Raw genomic sequence first — 21,476 nt, forward strand, 5'->3', positions numbered from 1 at the left:
ATATATATATATATATATATATATATATATATATATATATATATGTATATGTGTGTGTGTGTGTATATATATATATATATATATATATATATATATATATATCCTTCAAGCTCGGGTCCTCTACCAGAGGCCTGGGAGCTTGAGGGTCCTGCGCAGTATCTTAGCTGTTCCCAGGACTGCGCTCTTCTGGACAGAGATCTCCGATGTTGTTCCGGGATCTGCTGGAGCCACTCGCCTAGCTTGGGAGTCACCGCACCTAGTGCTCCGATTACCACGGGACCACCGTTACCTTCACCCTCCACATCCTCTCGAGCTCTTCTCTGAGCCCTTGGTATTTCTCCAGCTTCTCGTGTTCCTTCTTCCTGATATTGCTGTCATTCGGAACCGCTACATCGATCACTACAGCCGTCTTCTTCTGTTTGTCTACCACCACTATGTCCGGTTGGTTAGCCACCACCATTTTGTCCGTCTGCATCTGGAAGTCCCACAGGATCTTAGCTCGGTCATTCTCCATCACCCTTTGGGGCATCTCCCATTTTGACCTCGGGACTTCCAGGTTATACTCGCGCAGATGTTCCTGTACACTATGCCGGCCACTTGGTTATGGCGTTCCATGTATGCCTTGCCTGCTAGCATCTTGCACCCTGCTGTTATGTGCTGGATTGTCTCTGGGGCATCTTTACACAGCCTGCACCTGGGGTCTTGCCTGGTGTGGTAGACCCCAGCCTCTATGGATCTTGTACTCAGAGCTTGTTCTTGTGCTGCCATGATTAGTGCCTCTGTGCTGTCTTTCAGTCCAGCTTTGTCCAGCCACTGGTAGGATTTCTGGATATCAGCCACCTCCTCTATCTGCCGGTGGTACATACCGTGCAGGGGCCTGTCCTTCCATGATGGTTCCTCGCCTTCCTCCTCTTTCTTGGGTTTCTGCTGCCTGAGGTATTCACTGAGCACGCTGTCAGTTGGGGCCGTCTTCGTGATGTATTCGTGGATGTTTCTTGTCTCATCCTGGACTGTGGTGCTGACACTCACCAGTCCCCGGCCCCTTCCTTCCGCTTAGCGTACAGCCTCAGGGTGCTGGACTTGGGGTGAAACCCTCCATGCATGGTAAGGAGCTTTCTTGTCTTTATGTCAGTGGCTTCTATCTCCTCCCTTGGCCAGCCTATTACCCCAGCAGGGTACTATATATATATATGTGTGTGTGTGTGTGTGTGTGTGTGTGTGTGTGTGTGTGTGTATATATATATATATATATATATATATATATATATATATATATATATATATATATATATATATATATATATATATAATTTTTTTTTTTTTTCCAGCTGTCTTACGGCAATAGGCAGGGTACACCCTGGACAGGTCGCCAGTCTGTCACAGGGCTAACACATAGAGAGAGACAACCATTCGCACTCACACCTTTTCACAATTCAGAGTTAACCTAACCCCATTAACTGCATGTCTTTGGACTATGGGAGGAAACCAGAGTACCCTGAGAGAGCCCACGCAAACTCCAAATAGGAAGACCCCAGTCTGATGGTGGATTTGAACTCAGGGCCTTCTTGCTGTGAGGCAACAGTGCTAACCGCTGTGACACCATGCTGCCCTATAAAAAAAAAACAAAAATGATGTGTGAAAAATTATATATGTAAAACTATTGGTGCCTACCAGTCTTGCGCCTCAGAATCCTAGTAGATGCACCTGTGGTATGTATTTAAAAATCCGGTTTTGATTGGTTCTCAAATCACCAAATTAGAATATTCTAGATGACATGTTTCTTGCATTCAGTCTAGAAATAGATTTTTTAGATGCACCAATGGGATCACTTTTTACCAATCAACTTATCATTGTAACCAGTAAAACAAATAGAAATTGTGTTTTCTTAATCTCATTAAACCTGTTCTCGGAAGTACTCAGAAAAACACAAGAACAGCAATGGCATATCAATCTCCTGATGAAGAACAGGAAACTGATACAATTCTATAGCCAAGATGAGCATATTAAGATGCAACTTCTACAGATGCATTATAGAGGTTTCTCACAAAAATTTGCAATTTAAAGTCATGACGATAAAGTGGTCAAGTGGCTCATGAGTAACTGTTGAATCACTTTTTATTTCAAACGGCATTCACACAATACATTTTATTAATGAGGCACATTCACATCAAATGCTAAATAACTTCATGCATGGCTGAATGTTAGTTACAGCTTCATCAAACTGAATGCCAATGTTGACTGTAAATGAAAATATTGCTTTATTATTTGGCACAGTAGGAAACTTTTGCCCATTACATGACCACAGGTGTGTTCAAAGTGAGGTTATAAATCATAATTTGACCTAAAATGTGTCTGAAAAAAGAAGGAAATCCAAAAGATTGTTAGCGGCTATGTCACATGATAATTCACATTCAGAAGCACTGCTGCACAAAGTTGTAGAGAATGTCTGAGACTGATCAAAAGCCATCTTGACATCCTGACCTTCACAAGGTTCTTGTCACGCTGTCTTCATTTGAATGTTTCGGCATTATTTCCACTTAACACCCAGCCCCGCCCACCACCACCACCTGCTTTTGGCCAGGGATGTTTCTGGTCAGTTTTAACAACAACAGCTATAATGAATGTAACAAGGGGCCAGTGAAAACCACGCAGGATATCAAGATGTTTCCTCTAATGTAAAAGAAACTTTAAACCCATTTCAGGGGGTTAGTACACTCCACATCAAAGGTTAAATTCCCAGAGGTGTTTTAATAACAATAATTCATCAATCACCAATGACATGGGTGTTTAATATAGAGTTGTACAAATGGTGTTCAGAATTTTATTAGTAGTCATAATATGAAAAACATGTCTTTTACACCCAGAAGAGAAAAAGTTTAAATGAAAACAATGTTATACTGCAGTATTTACACCTCCTAATATGCTTATACAATTAGTATTGCGTTAATTGTGGTAAAAGTAGAACAACGTAGCATGATATTTATATGCCGATTACCTCTGATTTACCACCCTGTAACCACTGCTACAAATTACAGTTATTTCACCTGGATAAGAGTACCTGGATTTAAGCATGATTAATACAGAACATACCAAAACCGCTAATGTTAATCAACCACACTATTAACAAATATAAGATAATCAAATCCAAGAGCGCTAATTCTAGAACCGATTCAATTAAGGTACAATCAGTGACTGATGGGAAAAGACAAATGGGTGCTTTTCCTGAAAGAGAAACAACTTCACCTCTCATCCAGTAGCTCAATCTCCAAACATTTACAATCGGCTTCTACCAGCGCACGCACCATGCAGAGGGAGGGAGTGCATCTGCCAAGGCCGGGCTCCTTTTCAAATTTGAAAATAAAACATTTGATCACGACTTTTAAGGCAGCAATATATACATCCACATACTCGAGTCCTCCTCTCACTGCAGGAGAGTCGGATTTCAGACCAATTCCCTTTCGAGGTGAGAGAATGAAGACAAAATAATGAAAGTGAGAGGTGACTAACCTCATTTATAATATACACAACCCAGGGTGATAATGTCTCTGTTACAGAGACATATAACTTATGCAATGTAAAAATGGCAACAAACAAAGGGAGAGTTCAAAGGAATTTGAAGAATTGAGTGTTGTACTCGAATCGGGTCAGGTATGTTCTGAGGTGATTAAATCCTGCGCAGAGGGTGCCACATGGACACAGGCTTCCTCAGAGTTGCCAGCATCTGGTTCCAGTGAGTGATTCCCATCCCGCTGGCCTCAGGGCCAATGATCACGTGACCAAGGTTCTCACCCCGGCCATCGTCTGTGGCCTCCGCCACTGTCACCCTCAGTGAGAGCTCCTGCAGAGCACAAACGTGGTTACATAACCTCTCTAAGCAGGATTCAGCTGGGGTTTTTTGTTCATCTAAATCTTTATGGAATTAGTTAAATACATGTGTCACAACAACAATTATGACCATATCTCGATAAGCTTTTGCACTTTTTCTAGAAGAGTATTTTTGTGGGGGTTGAATGATCCATGCATTTTAAAGGCATAGTTTCCACTACAGGATTTCAATTATGTCACCATCATATATGTAGACCATTTAACAATGTACCTTTCAGTTTGTTGGTTATTCCAGCACTTGAGAACCAACGACTGAACGATTTAAAGAACCACACCAACATACAGTACTGTGCAAAAGTCTCAAGCCTCCCTTCATGGTTTTATTGTTTGCTAGTAAAATTGGAAATGGATGCAAAGATTTATTAAAACTAGTGCTGTCAGCATTAATCTTGTTAAATTGACATTAACGCCATAACCGCAATAACGCCGCAAATCCCCGTTAGCGAGTTAGCTTCCGATCGCCCCGTGCGTAGGGCTGCACGGCGTCAACGCGTTATGTCGTTAACGTCATTTTAACGAGATTAACGCTGACAGCACTAATTAAAACATATACAAACAACAATATTTGGTATGACAACCTTTATTCTTCAAAACATTCTGAACACTCTTAGGCAAGCTTTCCTTTAATTTAAGGAGTCTTCAGGTGTTGGAGTCTGCTTAGGATCACTGCCAATCAGACACTTTCTAGATGGCATTGAATGTTGGATCAAAATCTGACGCTACTTTTCTGCATTTGTAAATCCATCAAATTTTGAAAAGCTCTCAAGCACTACTGGATGCAATATAACCATAAATGATGACATAGCCTCCACCATGTTTTACAGATGACTGTAGACAGTCACTGTCTACACCCAGGACCCTCCACACATACTGACAATGATTCTGACCAAAAATTTCACATTTCTATTCATCACTCCATTAGTCCTGTTGCCATAAATTTTCAGTCCAGGTCTTGCGTAATTTTGGCATTCATTTCTGTTTCTCTTCCTTTAGAATGGCTTCTTAACAGCCACCCTGCTGTAGATACTTTTTAGACCTGTCACATCAGTGTCCCCCACTTCTAAAGTTTACTCATTTTTGAAAGACATACTGCATACCATGCCAAGATATGCAAAGTTTTGGGACAGCTTGTTTGGAATTTCATGTTGCTGTTTTATTCCTGTCCCACTGTGTATATTTCTTATGATTTCATATACAGAAATGAAATGAAATGAAAATGAAAAATTATGGGCTTTTTTCAACATGCGCATATACACAATTTTAAATTGGTTCTCTACCAAGTTGTCTGCTATGTGTAGACACAACACTGGCACATTATTTCAGTTCATTGCAATTTTATGCAAGAATGACTCATCAGTCAGGGAAAGTGGCTTAACAGTAGTATTGTCCCAAATTTCTATAATCAATTCGATTCTGATTCACAAGGTCCCAATTCGATTCGATTCAATTTTGACTCAGTCAAAAATATTATCGTTCTGATCATTTCTCATTAAATATCCATATTTTTATATCTATGTATAAAAACAAAGCTGACACTTGAGAGACTTCATCAGAGGTGTAAGCATCACAGCAGATGCCTGTGTCAAAGTAACTGAGGATAAAACACAGAAAAACATGAAGATTTTCCTTTCCTTACTTTTTATAGCCGATAACCGTCTTAAAAATATTCTGCAGTAGATTAAAAACTGGAAAAAAAACATGAATCAACATATGAACATTACCTGATGTTGCTGAAGTGAAGCAGAGCAAAGTTACAGAGGTTTTATTAGAGACACGGCTAAGCATTTTGCAATTTGGTTTACAATGTTTAGGTTTCCCATAGACCACAAATGCAACATTAATTAATACTGAGCATTATTAGATCTCTAGTAAATGCACAATATATATAGTATTGTCATAGGCCATATACACAGAGACACACTGATGTGTTTCCCTAACAGTACTGGTGTACCAACAGATCTTTAAAAGTAGAAAGACCTTCATAAAGCCTGGGGATCTATTGCACAAGGCCACTTTAAAAAATAGTTAAAAAAAACCCAAAACACACACACACACATCTGGCTTCTTGAAAGCAAAATATTAAGAAAAGGGTGACTCGAGACTTTTGCACAGCACTGAAAGACAATAACAGGTTTACGGTACAGCAAAATGATCAACATGGTATCCCAAAAGGTTGATTCTGTTAATCTGGATGTAGCATTTTCAGTTGGAGAAACGTTTTATCACTCTTCCAAGTGACTTCTTCAGTCTCAGCTGACTGCAGGTTTCCCCAACCTTATAAATAGTACATTTTCACAATGACTAAAGCTAGCCCATTGAATGAAGAATGGGCTGTGAGGTCTTTCCTTGATCATTAATATTCAAATTGCCATGACTGTTGATCAAAACCCACTGATCAATGGCCGTGAGTACCATTCACAGAGAGTTGGGGAATGGCTGCAATCACAGCATTGTAAGATGGTGACAGATGTACCCTTAGGCCCCCTCCTCGATTCAGAGATGGTCTTTCCCTTTTCACGTAAATGGCCTCCTTGACTCCGCGCTCAAACCAGCGTTCCTCCCTGTCCAGGATGTGTACATCCTCATCATTGAAAGAGTGTCCACTGGCCTGTAGGTGTAAATAGACTGCAGAGTCCTGGCCTGACGAGTTAGCGCTTCTGTGTTGTGCCATCCGATTAGCCAGAGGTTGTTTGGTTTCCCAGATGTATGAATCCTGGCAATCCTCCTGGCACTTAACAGCGTACACTATGTTACTCTGTTTGTGTCTGGGGGACCCGATCCTTGGGTGAACCAATTTTTGGTGCAGTGTGTTTTGGGGTTTAAAAGCCACAGAGATGCGGTGTTTAGAAAAAATATGTCTCAACTGTTTTGAGACTCCTGACACATACATGATCACTACGGGTTTTCGCTTAAGCAGCAGTTGTCCTTCTCTCCTGGATCAGCTGGAGCTTTCTTTAGGCACCTTCCCAGCTTTAATAAATGGCCGGCTGGGATAACTATATTTACTCAGGGGCTTTTTGATGTGATGTTCTTCTGCTTCCCTGGCCCTAGTCAAACCTTAAATACTGATCTGTATGGGTAGGTTTACAGTACACATCAACTTTTAAATGCCCACCATTACCGATGGAAATCTCACAGTCTAAGAAGGTTAACCTGCCACTTTTCATATGCTCCCTGGTGAATTTGATGTGTTGGTCCACCAAGGAAATGTGATCTGTGAATTGCGGTACATCCTGAGATTACATTTTCACCCAGGTGTCATCCACATACCTGAATAGGTGGAATTAAGACACAGTTCCAAAAGCAAACACACTTGGTGGGTGCTGAGAGTGGTCCTGTTGCTGAGGTTGGGGTCATCCTGTAATCTCTTATGAACTACCTCTAATGCTTCAGTGACTGGAACACGAGTGATGTTAGTGCCTTCCTCTCCTCCATGCTGATGTTGGATGCTGGGGGATTTGCATTGCTGAGACAGGCCAAAACTTTCGTCTGTAGTTGCCCTGCTGCTACGTCTGCAATTTTGTTGTTTCAATTTGCTGTTTCTGTGGCTGTGATCAGTTCCACTAGCTGGATTTGTCTTTGAAGCTCAACCCTTTTGAAATGATGTTTTTCTCTGCTTGGGTGAGTTGTCTGTCAGGCAGATTTTTAACCCACTTGTCCACATGCCTGATGTAGCATCCTTCTCTCTTCTGGCCGCTGAGGACACTCTCCGTATTTTGCTGTGGTTTCCCATGCACAACAAGTAAGTCAAACTTCCTTTGTTGCCTGGTCTTAGACTTCTCATACTGTACGAATGAGCCTTCTCAGTGAATTCAAACACCTTTTTAAGAGTATTCTCATCTAGAATCATTGTAAGGTTGGGGAAACCTGCAGTCAGCTGAAACTGAAGAAGTCACTTGGATGACTGATGAAACGTTTCTCCCTCTGAAAACACTATGTCCTGATGAACAGAATTAACTTTTGGGATTTACTAACGTGAATGATTTAGCATACATCAAGACAAGTCAACATCGTAGCCATCGGCCTCAAGTTAGCATGCTAATATTTCCCTTGTGAGTGTGCTAGTAAGCTAATAATAATAGCCTTTCTAGACTTGCTACCACCTTTGCATATACATATTAACTTTTGCTTTATTTTATTTGTATACTTATAATTTATTGCACATTTACTTGAAAGCCCTTATCACTTTTACAAGAGGGCACATACAGGATCATAAAACACAGACTGAGATAGATAATAGTGTAACGCCAAAAAGAAGCCTAAGTCCTGTAAAACTTGTGGGTTGTTTTTTTTAAAATTTTCCCTCCTACTAATTTATAATGTTTCCTATTAGCATTTTCTTATTCTGGAAAAGAATAAATCATGGTCTGAAACATACCTGCAGAACGATCGACGGCACAGAGAAGATCATGGCTTCATTGAAAATGGGGTTTGTGTCATCCCTCTTGGTGGAAGTCTTCTTCTTACTGATCTTCCTGCCATCTTGCAACAGATAGACTTTGACAAATGGATCTGATGAAGGAGAAGGAGTGAAGGTAGAGTGAATAGTTTGTAGAGCATCCACTAAATTCCTCATTGGAGACTAATCAGGTAGACTCACAGCTCTGTACACAGAATTAGCTCTGGAGGCGGTGTTTCAGTGTGGTTCACTGTCTCAGGCAGTGTGACCATTATCAGTTGACACACTATTTAAAGAAATTCCATAAAGTTTCTGGGCTTCCTTTCCTCATAACAGCCATCCCTCAAGATTTTCTTCATTTAAAGCAATGCATTATCAGGGACTATAGTCCTTTTACTGAATAAAAATAGACAGGCTGCTGTTATTAAATCAATAAGCATTTTGTTCATTCGCAAGATTTTAGCTTGTTGAGAACGGCACAGATTTAATGGCATTAATACACATGCACTGCACAGCTGACACGAAAACAAAAAAAAACGCTCATGCACACATTTCAGGTTAACTTCTAATGATGGAAAGGAAACAACACTGCAGACAAAAAGCATCCCTGACCTGCGGTGTTCTTGCCATTGGTCCACACCAGGTTCTTGCACTTAGCCACAACCACAGTGAGACGCTCTGCTGTTGGCAAATAGCTGAGAGACAACAAGATCTCCCCAACTGCATCCACTGCCTGTGGGGTCAAACCAGAGCATGGCAGCCATTAAATACAACATCATACATTTCCAGTCAAGGCGATGCGCCGACAGAATGACTGTAACGTGTTGACTGGAGTATGGCGAATCAGAACTCCTACTACTGTGGATTTTATTTAATTTTAAGGAGCTACACACAGTCTTTAAATTCATTTCTAGTTCAGTTAAGAATATATGAAAATGAAAGTCTAAATTACTAAAATTATATATTTATTGCATGCATGTATAGTGTTAGTGCATAATGTATAGAGTTTTGAAACATTTAATTTTTAATTCATCATTTTGTCAAAATGAGTAAATCACGTTTAACAGTCATGCGTTTATTCCTTCTAAGCTGAACTATTGTAATTTCTGTGTAATCGGATTGTTGTAAAGGTTTCCTGAATACCTTTCTTTTGATCCAAAACACCCAAAGATAGTGCTGACTAGAAAGAGAGGTCATATTTCTCTCATGCTGACTTCTCTCTGTTGGCTGAATTGAATTTAAAATCTTTCTCCTCAAATAAAAAGCATTAAATAATCAACCGGATCCCATCTTAATGACCCTAAAGTGTCATATTATCCTAACAGAGCCCTTCACTGTCAGATTGCAGGCTTACTTGTGGTTCCTAGAGTTTCCAAACGTAGAATAGGAGGCAGAGGCTTCAACTCGTCTCCCGTGAAATCCACTCCCACTTTGACTTTGGGAGAGAGACACCCTCTCTACTCTAAAGCTTAGGTTCCAAACTTTCCTTTTTGATAAATGATTTTGTTGTGTTGCTACAAGCTCAGGCTGCCCATGATGCACTAAGCACTCTTCCTCATCCCTCTTTTTACTCCCCTTGTGTTCATATATCGCTGCCACATGTCGTTGACTTCTCCCTCCAATAGTTCGTTTTGTCCTTGTCTCTCTAAGCTCTCATTTTTATCTCCTGTCTTTCCCCTCACTGCCCTAATACTGGTAGTAGATTGGCTGCCCTTCCCTGAACCTGGTTCTGATGCATGCCTCTTCCTTTAAAGGGGAGTTTGTTGTTCCCACAGTCGCCAAGTGCTTGCTCATAGCAGATCATCGCATAGTTGGGATTTTCTATCAAATATTGTAGGGTCTTTATCTTGCAATGCAAAGCAACTGGAGGTGACTGCTGTTACAGAAATGAAGTGTACTCAACTGAATATTAATTATTCATAATTAAATATCTTTAATATATGTGATTATTGCAGCGCCTCACTCCAGGCTCTGTGGATACTGTTCATCGTTTTTTTCCACAGCATGAGGCTTCTCTGATCATCTCACTGAGGACACAGTTTTGCTGAGAATAAATTACATAATATATGTGCTTTACATCACATTTGTCTTTAAATGTTATTGAAAAATATTACACATGTTGAATTCTAAATAAAAAAAATAATGCAGTTAGATTTAGTTTTAGACAAGATTTGATCCAGTGATGAGGTAACAATGATTCTCCCATTCTGTTAAAATGTTGCCACTAAATCTATCATGGTAAATTATATCTATTAGTTTTATGTTGATATTGTCACATAGTTTTCACAATAGAGTAAAAAAACATCTGTACGCTTCTTCCATTTAGGAAGCACCCTCACTGACCTGACCTTGATTCTGTTTGGATCTGACATGTAGTTTTGTTAAATGTCCAGCAGAGGGTGTCAGACACCGCTGTGCTTCCAGAAACGTTGCAAGGACAGAACTTAGATGTTTCAGTTCTAGCATTATTTTTCTGTCTCACTCTCTGTATCAACACACCTTATTGACATCTTGAAGATAGAGCCAGGCGTTGAATGGTCTGATGGTCAGGTCCAAGTCTGACAGCTTGAGCTCTGCTATGCCTGCGCTGATATTTCTCTCGTCAGCATCGATACCAAAAGCGGCAAAGCGAAGGCTGTACTCATCCAGACTGGAAGAATCCATGGGGATGGAGAAGCGCTCATCGAAGATCACCGTGAATGCATTTGTCTGGACCTGTAGGAGGCGGTGGACAATTTGCAGGATTGTATATTCCAATCTCAAAACACACAACGATGCAACAACAATGGAAAATAAACCAAACAGAATGTGCAACTGCACCATACTTCTCAGAGGAATGTGTAATATGTTTGACTAGTCTTAAATACCACTTTTGTAATCTACTTGAGCACTCAATGTGCTTTCTACAACTTTATGCCTCATTCAAACAAGCAGCTTTTTCTACACTAAGTGCTTTCCATCTAATATTCACACTTGGATAGACACATCAGGGAGCAACTTGAAGTTCAGCATCTTGCCCAAGGATCTGATGACATGCAAACTGGAGCAGGCAGGAATCAAACCCCCAACCTTGTAATTGGTAGATGACATGCTCTACCCCCTGAGCTACAGCCACCTGTAGTGTTGCTGTTAAAGAAGCTTACGTGATAAGAGCACAAGGTCTCTTTTTTGTTGATATACCAGAAAAAAATGCTATAAAACCACTATTCATTTCCTTTTCCTTACATCCAGAGCACATTTTAATGTGGAAAACAGCCTCTGACAAGCAAACCACATCATGACTACTTAAGATCAAAGACAGAGGCTGCCAGAGCTACAGTTGTAATGGTAATTTCAAGTCATCAGGTCTTGAGGGGATGTGTGGAAACCGATGCGGTCAGAAGTTACCAGGCAACTAGTAACATAGCAGATTTAATAATAGCCACCCCCCAACTCACACACACACACACACACACCAGTGTTTGTTCTCGAAGTATGAAATCCAGCATGAATATTTTTGCTAAATGTGTCTGAAATAAAAACACTGCAGCTTTCTCACAAACATATCGTAACCGAGATCGCAAGGTCACCTGGGGTTTCCAGTGATGAACAGTAAAACGGCAACGCGCTGTGGCGTGGAGGACATGTGAATTTAGAGCAGAGCAAAGGGTCTACAAATCAGCTGTGCGGCTTGACCTTGGATTGTGCTTCATATCAACCCCCTGAATAGCATCATAACTGCTCAGCACCTGCGGGATCCAGAGAAAAAACTAGCAACATACAACATACAAACCATCTTGAGCAGCCTTCCACCACCGTGTGAGACTGCCTGCTTGCAGTATTAGCTTTATCACTTTTGGGGGCTTACAATGGAGATGTAAGCCCCCAATAAAAAGAGAGAAAGAAAGAGAGGTGTGTGTGGAGGAAGATAAGCGATGTGCACGTTGTTACATGCAACATGACAGGCAAGAAGAACTGACAGCAAATAAATGAGAGGAAAAGAGGGAGAAAACGGGGTATTTGGGTGGGTGGGGGCTTGGGGGTTTTGACAGAAGGCAAAACAAAAGCAGTAACAGCATAGAGAGGCGCTGGAGAAGAAAAAAAAGCAAAAGGAAGCATAGATGCAAGGGGTGGGGGGAGGCCTGCGTGGCCATCGGAGCGAGTAAAGCTGATGTCAGCATTTCCATTGGTCTTCCCTTGACATTAAAGAGGGAGACACTAAAGCTGCTGCATCGGCGGCTGCTCCCGTTATGATCACCGTCAGATCAAACCCCTCCGAACTGCACGGCAACTAAAACTGGGGCACCGACGAGTCCCCGCGGCATCCCGTGTAAGCCTGCACAAAACCACAGCCCCACGACGGAGCGATGACTCAAAGCAAGGAAGAAATGTGTGAATATTCTGGCAGCGTTAGTGCTAAGAGCAGAAGGCGAGCACCAGGTGTAGCAGATGGCGGGAACGACGCCTTGTTTCTTCTCTTGTCAGAACAGTTGCTTCTTACTAAGAGCGTGATGAAATCGTTCTAGTGGTGAATTTAAAGCAAAGCTAAAAATGAAGTAGATTATCAACAAGCAAATGCACCACAAAAGCTATAATGGAATGCAGTACAAGTAAATGTTTTGTTAATGCTGTTAATGAAGCAAGTGAGCAGCTGAAATGATTTAATTTGATTTACTCAGACTGTTTTGGATTGCGATCTGGTGACTGTGGAGGCCATCTGACTACAACAAGCTCGCTGTAATATTCTACAAACCAATTTGAGATGATTCTTTGTAACACAGCACGATATCTTTATGAAAGCAGTCGTCACATGATGGGTAAACTGTGGCTGTGGTGTTTAGATGATGCTCAGTTGCTACTAAGTATGCCAAAAAAATATCCCCCGTATCATTAAAACACCAACAACAGCCTGAAACACTGATTCAAGACAGGACGGATTCATGCTTTCCTCTTGTTTATGCTGACTTCTGACTCTACCATCTGAATGCTGCGGCAGCAATCGAGACTTATCAGACCAGGCAACGTTTTTCTAACCCTCTGTTGTCTAATTTGGCTGTGAATGTGCAAACTGTAACCTCAGTTTTCTGTTCTTAGCTGGCAGGATTTGCACCTGGCCTGGTCTTCTGCTTCTGTAGTCCATCTGCTTCAAGGTTCAGAGTGTTGTCCATTCAGATGCTCTCCTACATAATTTGGGTGTAGCGAGTGGTTATTTGCATCACTGTTGGCTTTCTATCAGTCTGGCCATTCTTGTCTGACCTCTGACATCAACGAGGCATTTTCACCCAGACAACAGCTGCTCACAGGATATTTTCTCCTTTTCAGAACATCTGCAAAGCGTACAGATGGTTGTGCTGGGAAATGTCAGTAGATCAGCAGTTTCTAAAATACAAAGACCAGCGCTTCTGGTTCACAAGCATGTCACGTTTAGAGTCACTTGAATCACCTTTCTTCCCCATTCTGATGTTCAGTTTGAACTTCAGTGGGTCATCTTGTCTTGTCTAAATGCACTAATTGACTGATTAGATACAGTTGAACATCTACTGTTTAAACTGGCTGGTAAGTGTTACACTCCAATAGAAGTCATTATGTACTCCATTAAATGACAAAATGAAAAGTTAATTGAGAAAAAAGAAAACACTGCAGAATGTGTCATCGTGTTATCTTGCTCATCAAATTGCAGTGTCTTTAACGCACTATTCTTCCGAGTGAGATAATTAATGTACATTTATAATTGTTGGGGTTACTGCTCGTTGTAAGAAAGACTTGCCCATTGCAGACATTAAAGACATTAAAGTCATCCTTGATGCAGTAAAAGATGTGAAATCAACCTTCCGACTGCAGTTCTCGAGGGATTGTCCACTCAAGCAAATGAAATGGGCTCTTCCGACGGACAGGAAAGAACTGGCTTGTCGAGCTGCAGGATCGAGCATCTCCTCCTGAGGGACGTATCACTGTCTCTGTCTAAAATTCAGCCAGGTCTGAAATCTTAAACACATTTCAAGGGAGCACAAACTGCCCTCACTGAGCAGGAAGGCTTTCGATGCCACGTTATTCCTCTACGAATTTATCAGAAGCAACTTTTATCTTAAGTTCAGTCATCTCAGCGCTAAGTGCTAATTAGCCATCCGACGAGCTGTGCTTTCATGTTTCGTTTAGCTTCAGTCCTCCAGCATCAAACCCGCTGTTTCAGCAGTCAAAAGCATGAATAAAAAAAGGCCCCATCACATTTTTACACTTTATAACCAGCTAACGAGGAACACCGCAGCTTTCATGATACAGCAACAAAACATGTGTTCGCTACATTACATTAACACAGCTATGTATGATGCTTGCTTTCACGCTTTGATTGACTTGTTAATAAATAATGTTTTTATCTCAAATTTAAGGTTTGGCTGTTATATTACTTGTAATGATCATTTTTAGCCATGGCAGCTGGTTTGCTCTAAGGATCTGCATAAACTTTGCCACCGTGTAAAATATCTCACCAGTGAATCCTGGTTTTACTTATATCATTCATTCATCTGTGGGTCATCTGCCTCCTCTGCTGTAACTCTGTCGTCACACAAGGTCCTCACATCTGTCCTGCCTTCCCACCTGCCGCATCACCTGATGTTCCACATCCCTGTTCCCACTCTGCTCATTAGTTCTTCAGTATTCGCGCTCCACCCTGAACAACTTGACAGATTTTCGCTTTGAGCTTTGGAGCCTTTTTGCCTGTTTGTATTCTGCCTGCTTTTGGCCTTGCACAAAAACCTGAATTCTGTTCTTGTCTGCTTTGTTTTGCTTTGTTTGCTTGCCTTGTTCCTTTGTAGGAAAACTCTTCTTGATTTTTCCAGATTTTCCTGACTTGCCTAATTTAAACTTGTTTTAAATTTTAGATGCTGAATTTTTGTGTTATGTTTCTTAAGTATTAGGAGTTTAAGCATTCATGTTGCCTTCAAAACTGCAAAAACCCACCATGAGTATTGATGAGGTTAATCATGAGGGTGGGGGTTTTTTCCTGTGTTTGAGTGACGACTAAATACTATAGTCCCAAAACAGGGGAAATGCCGGGCATCCTTAGCTACTACTTTCTGTTTAATGCTAATTAGCAAATGCAAAAAAGTAAGTATTTAGAAAACATTGTTTTTTTAAAACATAACAGGGAAAGCCATTCCCCTTATAAAACAGAGTCCCACTTTAAGTATAATTATGAGGTACTGAAGAACAAAAATAATCATTAGCACCTTCTACAAGTGAAAATCCATTGAAAGCCATTACTTAATTCTCCATCCATCCATCCATCCATTCGCTTCCGCTTATCCTTTTCAGGGTCGCGGGGGACGCTGGAGCCTATCCCAGCTGTCATAGGGCGAGAGGCGGGGTACACCCTGGACAGGTCGCCAGTCTGTCGCAGGGCCAACACACAGGGATAGACAACCATTCACACTCACATTCACTCGCACATTCACACCTAGTGACAATTTTGATTATCCAATTAACCTATCCCCTCAAACTGCATGTCTTTGGACGGTGGGAGGAAGCCGGAGTACCCGGAGGGAACCCACGCAAACACGGGGAGAACATGCAAACTCCACACAGAAAGACCCCGGCCTGATGGTGGAATTGAACTCAGGACCTTCTTGCTGTGCGGCAACAGTGCTAACCACCGTGCCACCGTGATGCCACTTAATTCTATTATTTATTATATAAAACAAGTACTGTGAAGACCTTTACTGTCTTTTTTGACATTTTACATTCTAGATGAATTAAACACAGCATTTTGAGATCTCTCATATTTTTTCTCAAACCTTTTGCAAAGCAAATTACCTTGAAATGAAACATACATTTTGTATTCATTTATTTAAACATAATAAATTCTAAGATTTATCTTTCTATCACACAGATTCCATGAGGTCTCCCATAGTATGAAAATACCAGAAGATAAAGGTTTCCTTACCCTTGTCACTCCCACATTAATCTCCTCTGGCCCCAGTGAGACTCTGATGAAGCAGCCAGGGAAGTCGCCTTCCTCCTTCTCCAGCAGGTCTTTGCCCTGGTGCAGGGTGATGTGGAGCAATCCCATCCCCTGGCCTGGGTGCTTGGATGGTTCAAACTCCAGGGTCACCTCCAGCTGGCCAACAGTGAAGTCATTACCGAAGTTGTTGGCAATAGAGGAGATTGAGCTGAGTGAGTCGGTAGAGATGGATCGGTTGAGCTGAGCTATGCCTGACGGGTCCAACTCTCTACTCATTAGCTCCAAATGGCCCAGGTCCCTGAAGCCATCTGGGGTGTCGCCAAGGGCCAGACTAGGCTTACGGCTGGACGTGGTGGAGGTTCGCCGGTGGTTGTTGGCTGCCACTCTCTTTGAGTAGGGGATAAAAAAAACAACATTTTAACACCTCAAGGATTTTTTTCACTTGAGAAACAGGACATGGGAACATCTGATGGCAACTTTTAGGTTGACAACATGAACTTGTCAGCAAAGGATGGATTCAGGGAGCGGCTATACTTGTATTAATTCTAATAATTCATCTGTTATGGTCTTTTAGCTCTGTTATTGGTCTCTACCAACTCTTGAGAGGAATAGCTCGATGTTTAGCAACTTTAATGCACTTTTGTTTGTATGCTAGTTGTTAAATATGTATCATGACAAATTATACCCATGTCACTGTTAAAAAAAACAAACAGTTTTTCCACAAAACTGAGCGTTGAAGAAAAAAAACAAACAAGTATTGGACATAAGCTCTGTTGACATCAGCTGCTACAGAAGAACAAAGTTTATTTGATAGTTAGCTAGTGAGATAGCTATATAGCTAGCTAGCTATCTAATAAACTTTGTTCTAGCTAGCTAGATACATAGTAGTGGCCCTGATTTTAAAAAAGTGATGAAAAACAAAGAAAATAAAAAATAAGGTAAAGTTAGAATAAAAAGTAGACTGAGACTGGGCAAATGAGTTCAAATTGCATTCATTTTCACAGATTTACACTACAATGCTAAGAAACAACTGCAAAAAGTTGTAACACAGAAATATGTGTGTGTTACTATTGATAAAACTAATATTATTAGTGTATTATTCTTAGTTTTGTCAAGTGAAATAATTGATCTTTAATAATCACTGCAGAATGTACCTGTAATAGAAACTGACATTCAGCATTTTTTATGCTCAGTTATATAACTAATCTCAAAAAATCAGATTCTTACTTGTAATCGACAACAAAGTTGCCTCTGCTTCGGCGTGAATCTGCAAGTATTTTTTCTAGTTTTTGATATTGTATGGGTACCTTTTGTCTGACTTCCGAGAAGGAGGTTCCATATTTTTCTTGCAGATATCGATAATCAAAATTGGGGAAAGGAGACGGCGCTGGAAAGGTTCCAGATTTCCACAGTTTCCAGATATTAAGCCCAGCCAGGCCCAGCAGTACGAAAAAGCCCACCAGGTAGATCCCAACCTCCCAGCCCGGCGGGTTACGCACCACTAAAACAGATACACAAAACAAATGCTTAAAGAAGTCCTTATAAACTTCTGTTTCATCTGTAGTTACATAAAGTCATAGTTTGATCATGGCAAACAGACTGGGAGAACACCAGGTTGAGAAGGAATCTCGAACAGCTCCCAGTGACTGAGCACAGTCACAACTGTTACAGGTCTTGTCATTTAATGCCAAGTGGTGGCTTTGGGAGTCAGTCGGAGCACATAAAGTTTTATGTAAATCAGATGGTTGGGAACCAAATCTGCACTGAGCTGGACTCCTAAAAATTGAATTGAAACTTCTTGAGGACTTTGCCAGCTTTATCTGTGATAAGCCAGTTACAGAACAATGTAAACTGCTTTCTAACAGCACTACCTCCATGTGAGATGAGGTCTGTGCAAATATAACAGTGCGGTTGTCGAACACTAATCCACACAAACAAAGTAAGTATAGAAACAATTACTCACCACTCAGATGGTAGCCTGATATATCTCCACTCTGAGCCGAGGACATGGTGCTGTAGCCAGCCTGCAAGAGCCCAACCAAACAATAAGTTTCTTTTTTTTCTTTTTTTTTATATCTAATATGATTTTCCAAACTGTAACTTAAATGACCTTTTTACCGTGCTGGCAATAACCGTCGAGCAAATGTGGTTACATAAACCTGATTTGTGCCACAAGACAAACTACACTATTTATCCTTAATAACTTTTGACATCCGCTGCCATTTCAAAATGCATAAACAGGATGCATGCTTGGTAACACTGGTGCATAACTAGGTTTGGGGTTCATGACCAATGATATATTGCAAAAATTCTACAGTGTTTTCTCATCTGGTCATCAGCAGGAAAACATCCCTTCACGAGTGCCTTCCGGATCCAACACAATAACAAAACAAACAAAAAAAAAGATGAAAGGGGATTATTTTCTGATGAGCTGAAGGGAAATGAAGTGACTTGGTTACATCTTGGTTGGAGTATGGGACAGCTCGTGCTATTAGCTTTAAGCCACTAGCCTCAAGGAGAGAAGATGGTAGGCTGCAGAGGTCTGGTAATTTTATATCTATTTCAATCAACATTTCCAGACCTGGATTTTTTTCAGCCTGTTATCAGGTTTAAATGCTCCCTGAAATTACAGCACTTGACAATCCTCTCACAACACATAAAAAACCTTTGTATAAAAATGTTCACATATATATTAATATTTGCAGTACTCAGAAAGAAAATGCTTGAACTATGAGACATAAATGTGTGACTTTTGTGGTTGTGTGAAATGTGGGAATTTCTAAAAATAAACATGCATTCTTTCCAAATGAAAAGACAAAAACCTCAGGGCTCAGACTTCTGAATGTTATTGCACTATAACTGTATGTGCACACAGGGAAGTTTCTTTAACTCTTCTTGTTCTGCTTTCTGCTGCACCATTTACCCATTATTTTCTGTCATACCAACCCTCTGCATGTCCTCCTTCACTACGTCCATGAATCTTCTCTGAGATCTTCCAATTTTCCTCCTGCCCGGAGCTGCCGGGCAGGAGGAAAAATCCTTTATCCAGTTAACAATAAAAAATATATTACATTTAAATGCTTTTGTTTTTCCTCTAAATAGCAGTAGGCGTTGTTGTCAAAGGACAAAACAACATTTTCTTGCACCCCTCTCTTCCTCTGCAAGCTGAAAAAAAACCCCAACATTGTCACTGGTGCGTGACTCATTCCTCCCCCCTCCTCCTGAGTTTGTTGGAATCTCCCCCATATCTGAGCAGCACTGGGGAAATGGGAGCATTACACTAATGATATAGAAAAAAGGCTTGGAGGGGGTGGGGCAGGATGATGTGTGTGTGTGTGTGTGTGTGTGTGTGTGTGTGTGTGTGTGTCAGTTCTGCTGAGCGCTTTGCAGACCACAGTCATGCTGGCTGACGCAGTGCAGGGTCCACTGACAGCTGCTGATGTGCCATTAGCAAAGCACAGGGAATCTCTGACTGAGAAGGAAGCTCCAAGCACCACCTCCCTATCAGGGCCCAGCATGATTCAGATCAGCTCAGCTCTGCTTAAGGTAACGTGTGAGGGAAGAGGAGGTCCAGAAGCAGCATAAAAGAGGAAGAAGAGGATCAGAGAGTGCGGAAGGGAATAAGAGCGAGAGCAAGACAAGGTCTCAGACAGATTTAGTAAATAACAATAAGGCAGCGTTGGCGTTCCGACGCCTCAGTGGGCTTAAGGCGGCAGAATACCAACAATGATGTCCAGCTTCCTGGGAACAGAAATAGACTACAAAACATGCTCACTGCATTTCTGTGACGAATGTTCACAGGAAAAAATCCAGTTATCATCCAACACAATGGCTCAAGGTTGTTTCTAACCTTTATACACTTAGTAGTCTTTCCTCCTTACCCTAAGGTAAGTAATATCCTTATTATATAAGTACCCAGACTGGGGACAGCTGAGTAGCTGTCCCCAGTCACATTTCACATGTGAATGTGAAATGATTCAAAAGTTAAACAGTAGGAGAGCACAGTGGCAGAAACTAGAGAAAAACTTTCCAAACTAAAGTCCCCCAGAGCTATACGCTGAGGTCTCTCGTCACCACAACAAACAGATGCAGTATCCGCATCACTGCATCCAGGACCCCAATCCATCTGTCAATTTCCCGCTCATCTCTGCCCTCATTCATGAACAACACCGTAAGATACTTAAACTTCTCCAGTTGGGGAAGCAGCTTGTCCCTGACCCTGGAGTAGGCACTCCACGCTTTTCTAACTGAGCACCATGGCCTCAGACTTTGAGGTGCTGATTTTCATTCCCGCCACTTCACCCTATTATGGTGATAAGCTCTTGGTAGTGACCGAAAGAATGACACTGCTGATACAAGAGTGGAAATGAGCTTTCTCCAAAGGCTGGCTGGCCTCTCCCTTATAGATAGGATGAGGAGTTCAGTCATCTGAGAGGGGCTCAGAGTAGAATTGCTACTCCTCCACATCAAAAGGAGCCAGCTGAGGTCACCTGGGTCCCACCAGGAGGAATCCCCGTGGTCAACCCAGGATATGCTGGAGAGATTAAGCTGGAGGAGATAGCTGGGGAGAGGGACATCTTGCTTGGGCTGCTTCCCTGCAAAAATTGATGTGTGGATGAACTGATGGATGGATGGAAGCTAAAAGAAAAAAAAAGTTTTTAACTGAGCCAGTGTGTTTCTGCAATAAGTATAACACAAATGGTATTGCACTGATAAACAAGTGTTCCTGCACCTGGCAGTTCAAGTCTTTGAATTGTGCTTCCTCAGATGTGCACAGACAGGACTGAGTTATGAGTAGCAATAGATCAAGGGGGACCACAGAGGAGCTACAGCACACTGTGCAACTCTATGTCTGATACTATATCTTGCTGGAAGGTAGGTTTGAACCCATGTCCTAAAAAGCATGAAAGAAATAATCTGTGCCCATGCGCATTCATTGATACGTGTCTACCACAGAAGCAGTGTTCAGCTCAAAGGTGGAATTCACATGCATCGTCCTCAACAGAAGAGAATATATACTGGCTTGCGACATTTATTGCTTTTAAAACCACTCATTCCCGGTTTCCTTGTCTCTGTTCCAGCACATAAAATCAGGGAAGAGGGTCTGATGAGGAAGGAATCTTTGCAATAAAGCTGAGTAGCTAGAAAGAGGAAAACAGAAGAAGAGATGGCAGCATATTTCAAAATTGCAGCCTGAACCACGATGTCTTCTTCTCGTTATCAGATGTGCTGCTGTTTCCTTTTTTCGATTTGAGC

At 41.4% G+C, this 21,476-nt stretch overlaps 1 protein-coding gene across 1 annotated transcript in view; it reads right to left on the reverse strand.

Moving 5' to 3' along the window:
• Positions 1–2,097: 2,097 nt before the first annotated feature.
• syt12 (synaptotagmin XII) overlaps positions 2,098–21,476 on the reverse strand; it is a 28,866-nt gene continuing 9,487 nt past the window's right edge. The window contains exons 2-8 of the mRNA XM_031752802.2: positions 18,184–18,244; positions 17,528–17,721; positions 16,203–16,607; positions 10,784–10,999; positions 8,897–9,017; positions 8,264–8,397; positions 2,098–3,838 (exon numbers count right to left, since the gene is read on the reverse strand). Coding sequence (XP_031608662.1) covers positions 3,665–3,838; positions 8,264–8,397; positions 8,897–9,017; positions 10,784–10,999; positions 16,203–16,607; positions 17,528–17,721; positions 18,184–18,229 — 1,290 coding nt within the window. The 5' untranslated portion in view covers positions 18,230–18,244 and the 3' untranslated portion in view covers positions 2,098–3,664. The remainder of the gene's footprint in view (positions 3,839–8,263; positions 8,398–8,896; positions 9,018–10,783; positions 11,000–16,202; positions 16,608–17,527; positions 17,722–18,183; positions 18,245–21,476) is intronic.

This window comes from Oreochromis aureus, linkage group 7 (genome assembly GCF_013358895.1).
Source record: "Oreochromis aureus strain Israel breed Guangdong linkage group 7, ZZ_aureus, whole genome shotgun sequence".
In the NCBI taxonomy this organism is placed as follows: domain Eukaryota; kingdom Metazoa; phylum Chordata; class Actinopteri; order Cichliformes; family Cichlidae; genus Oreochromis; species Oreochromis aureus.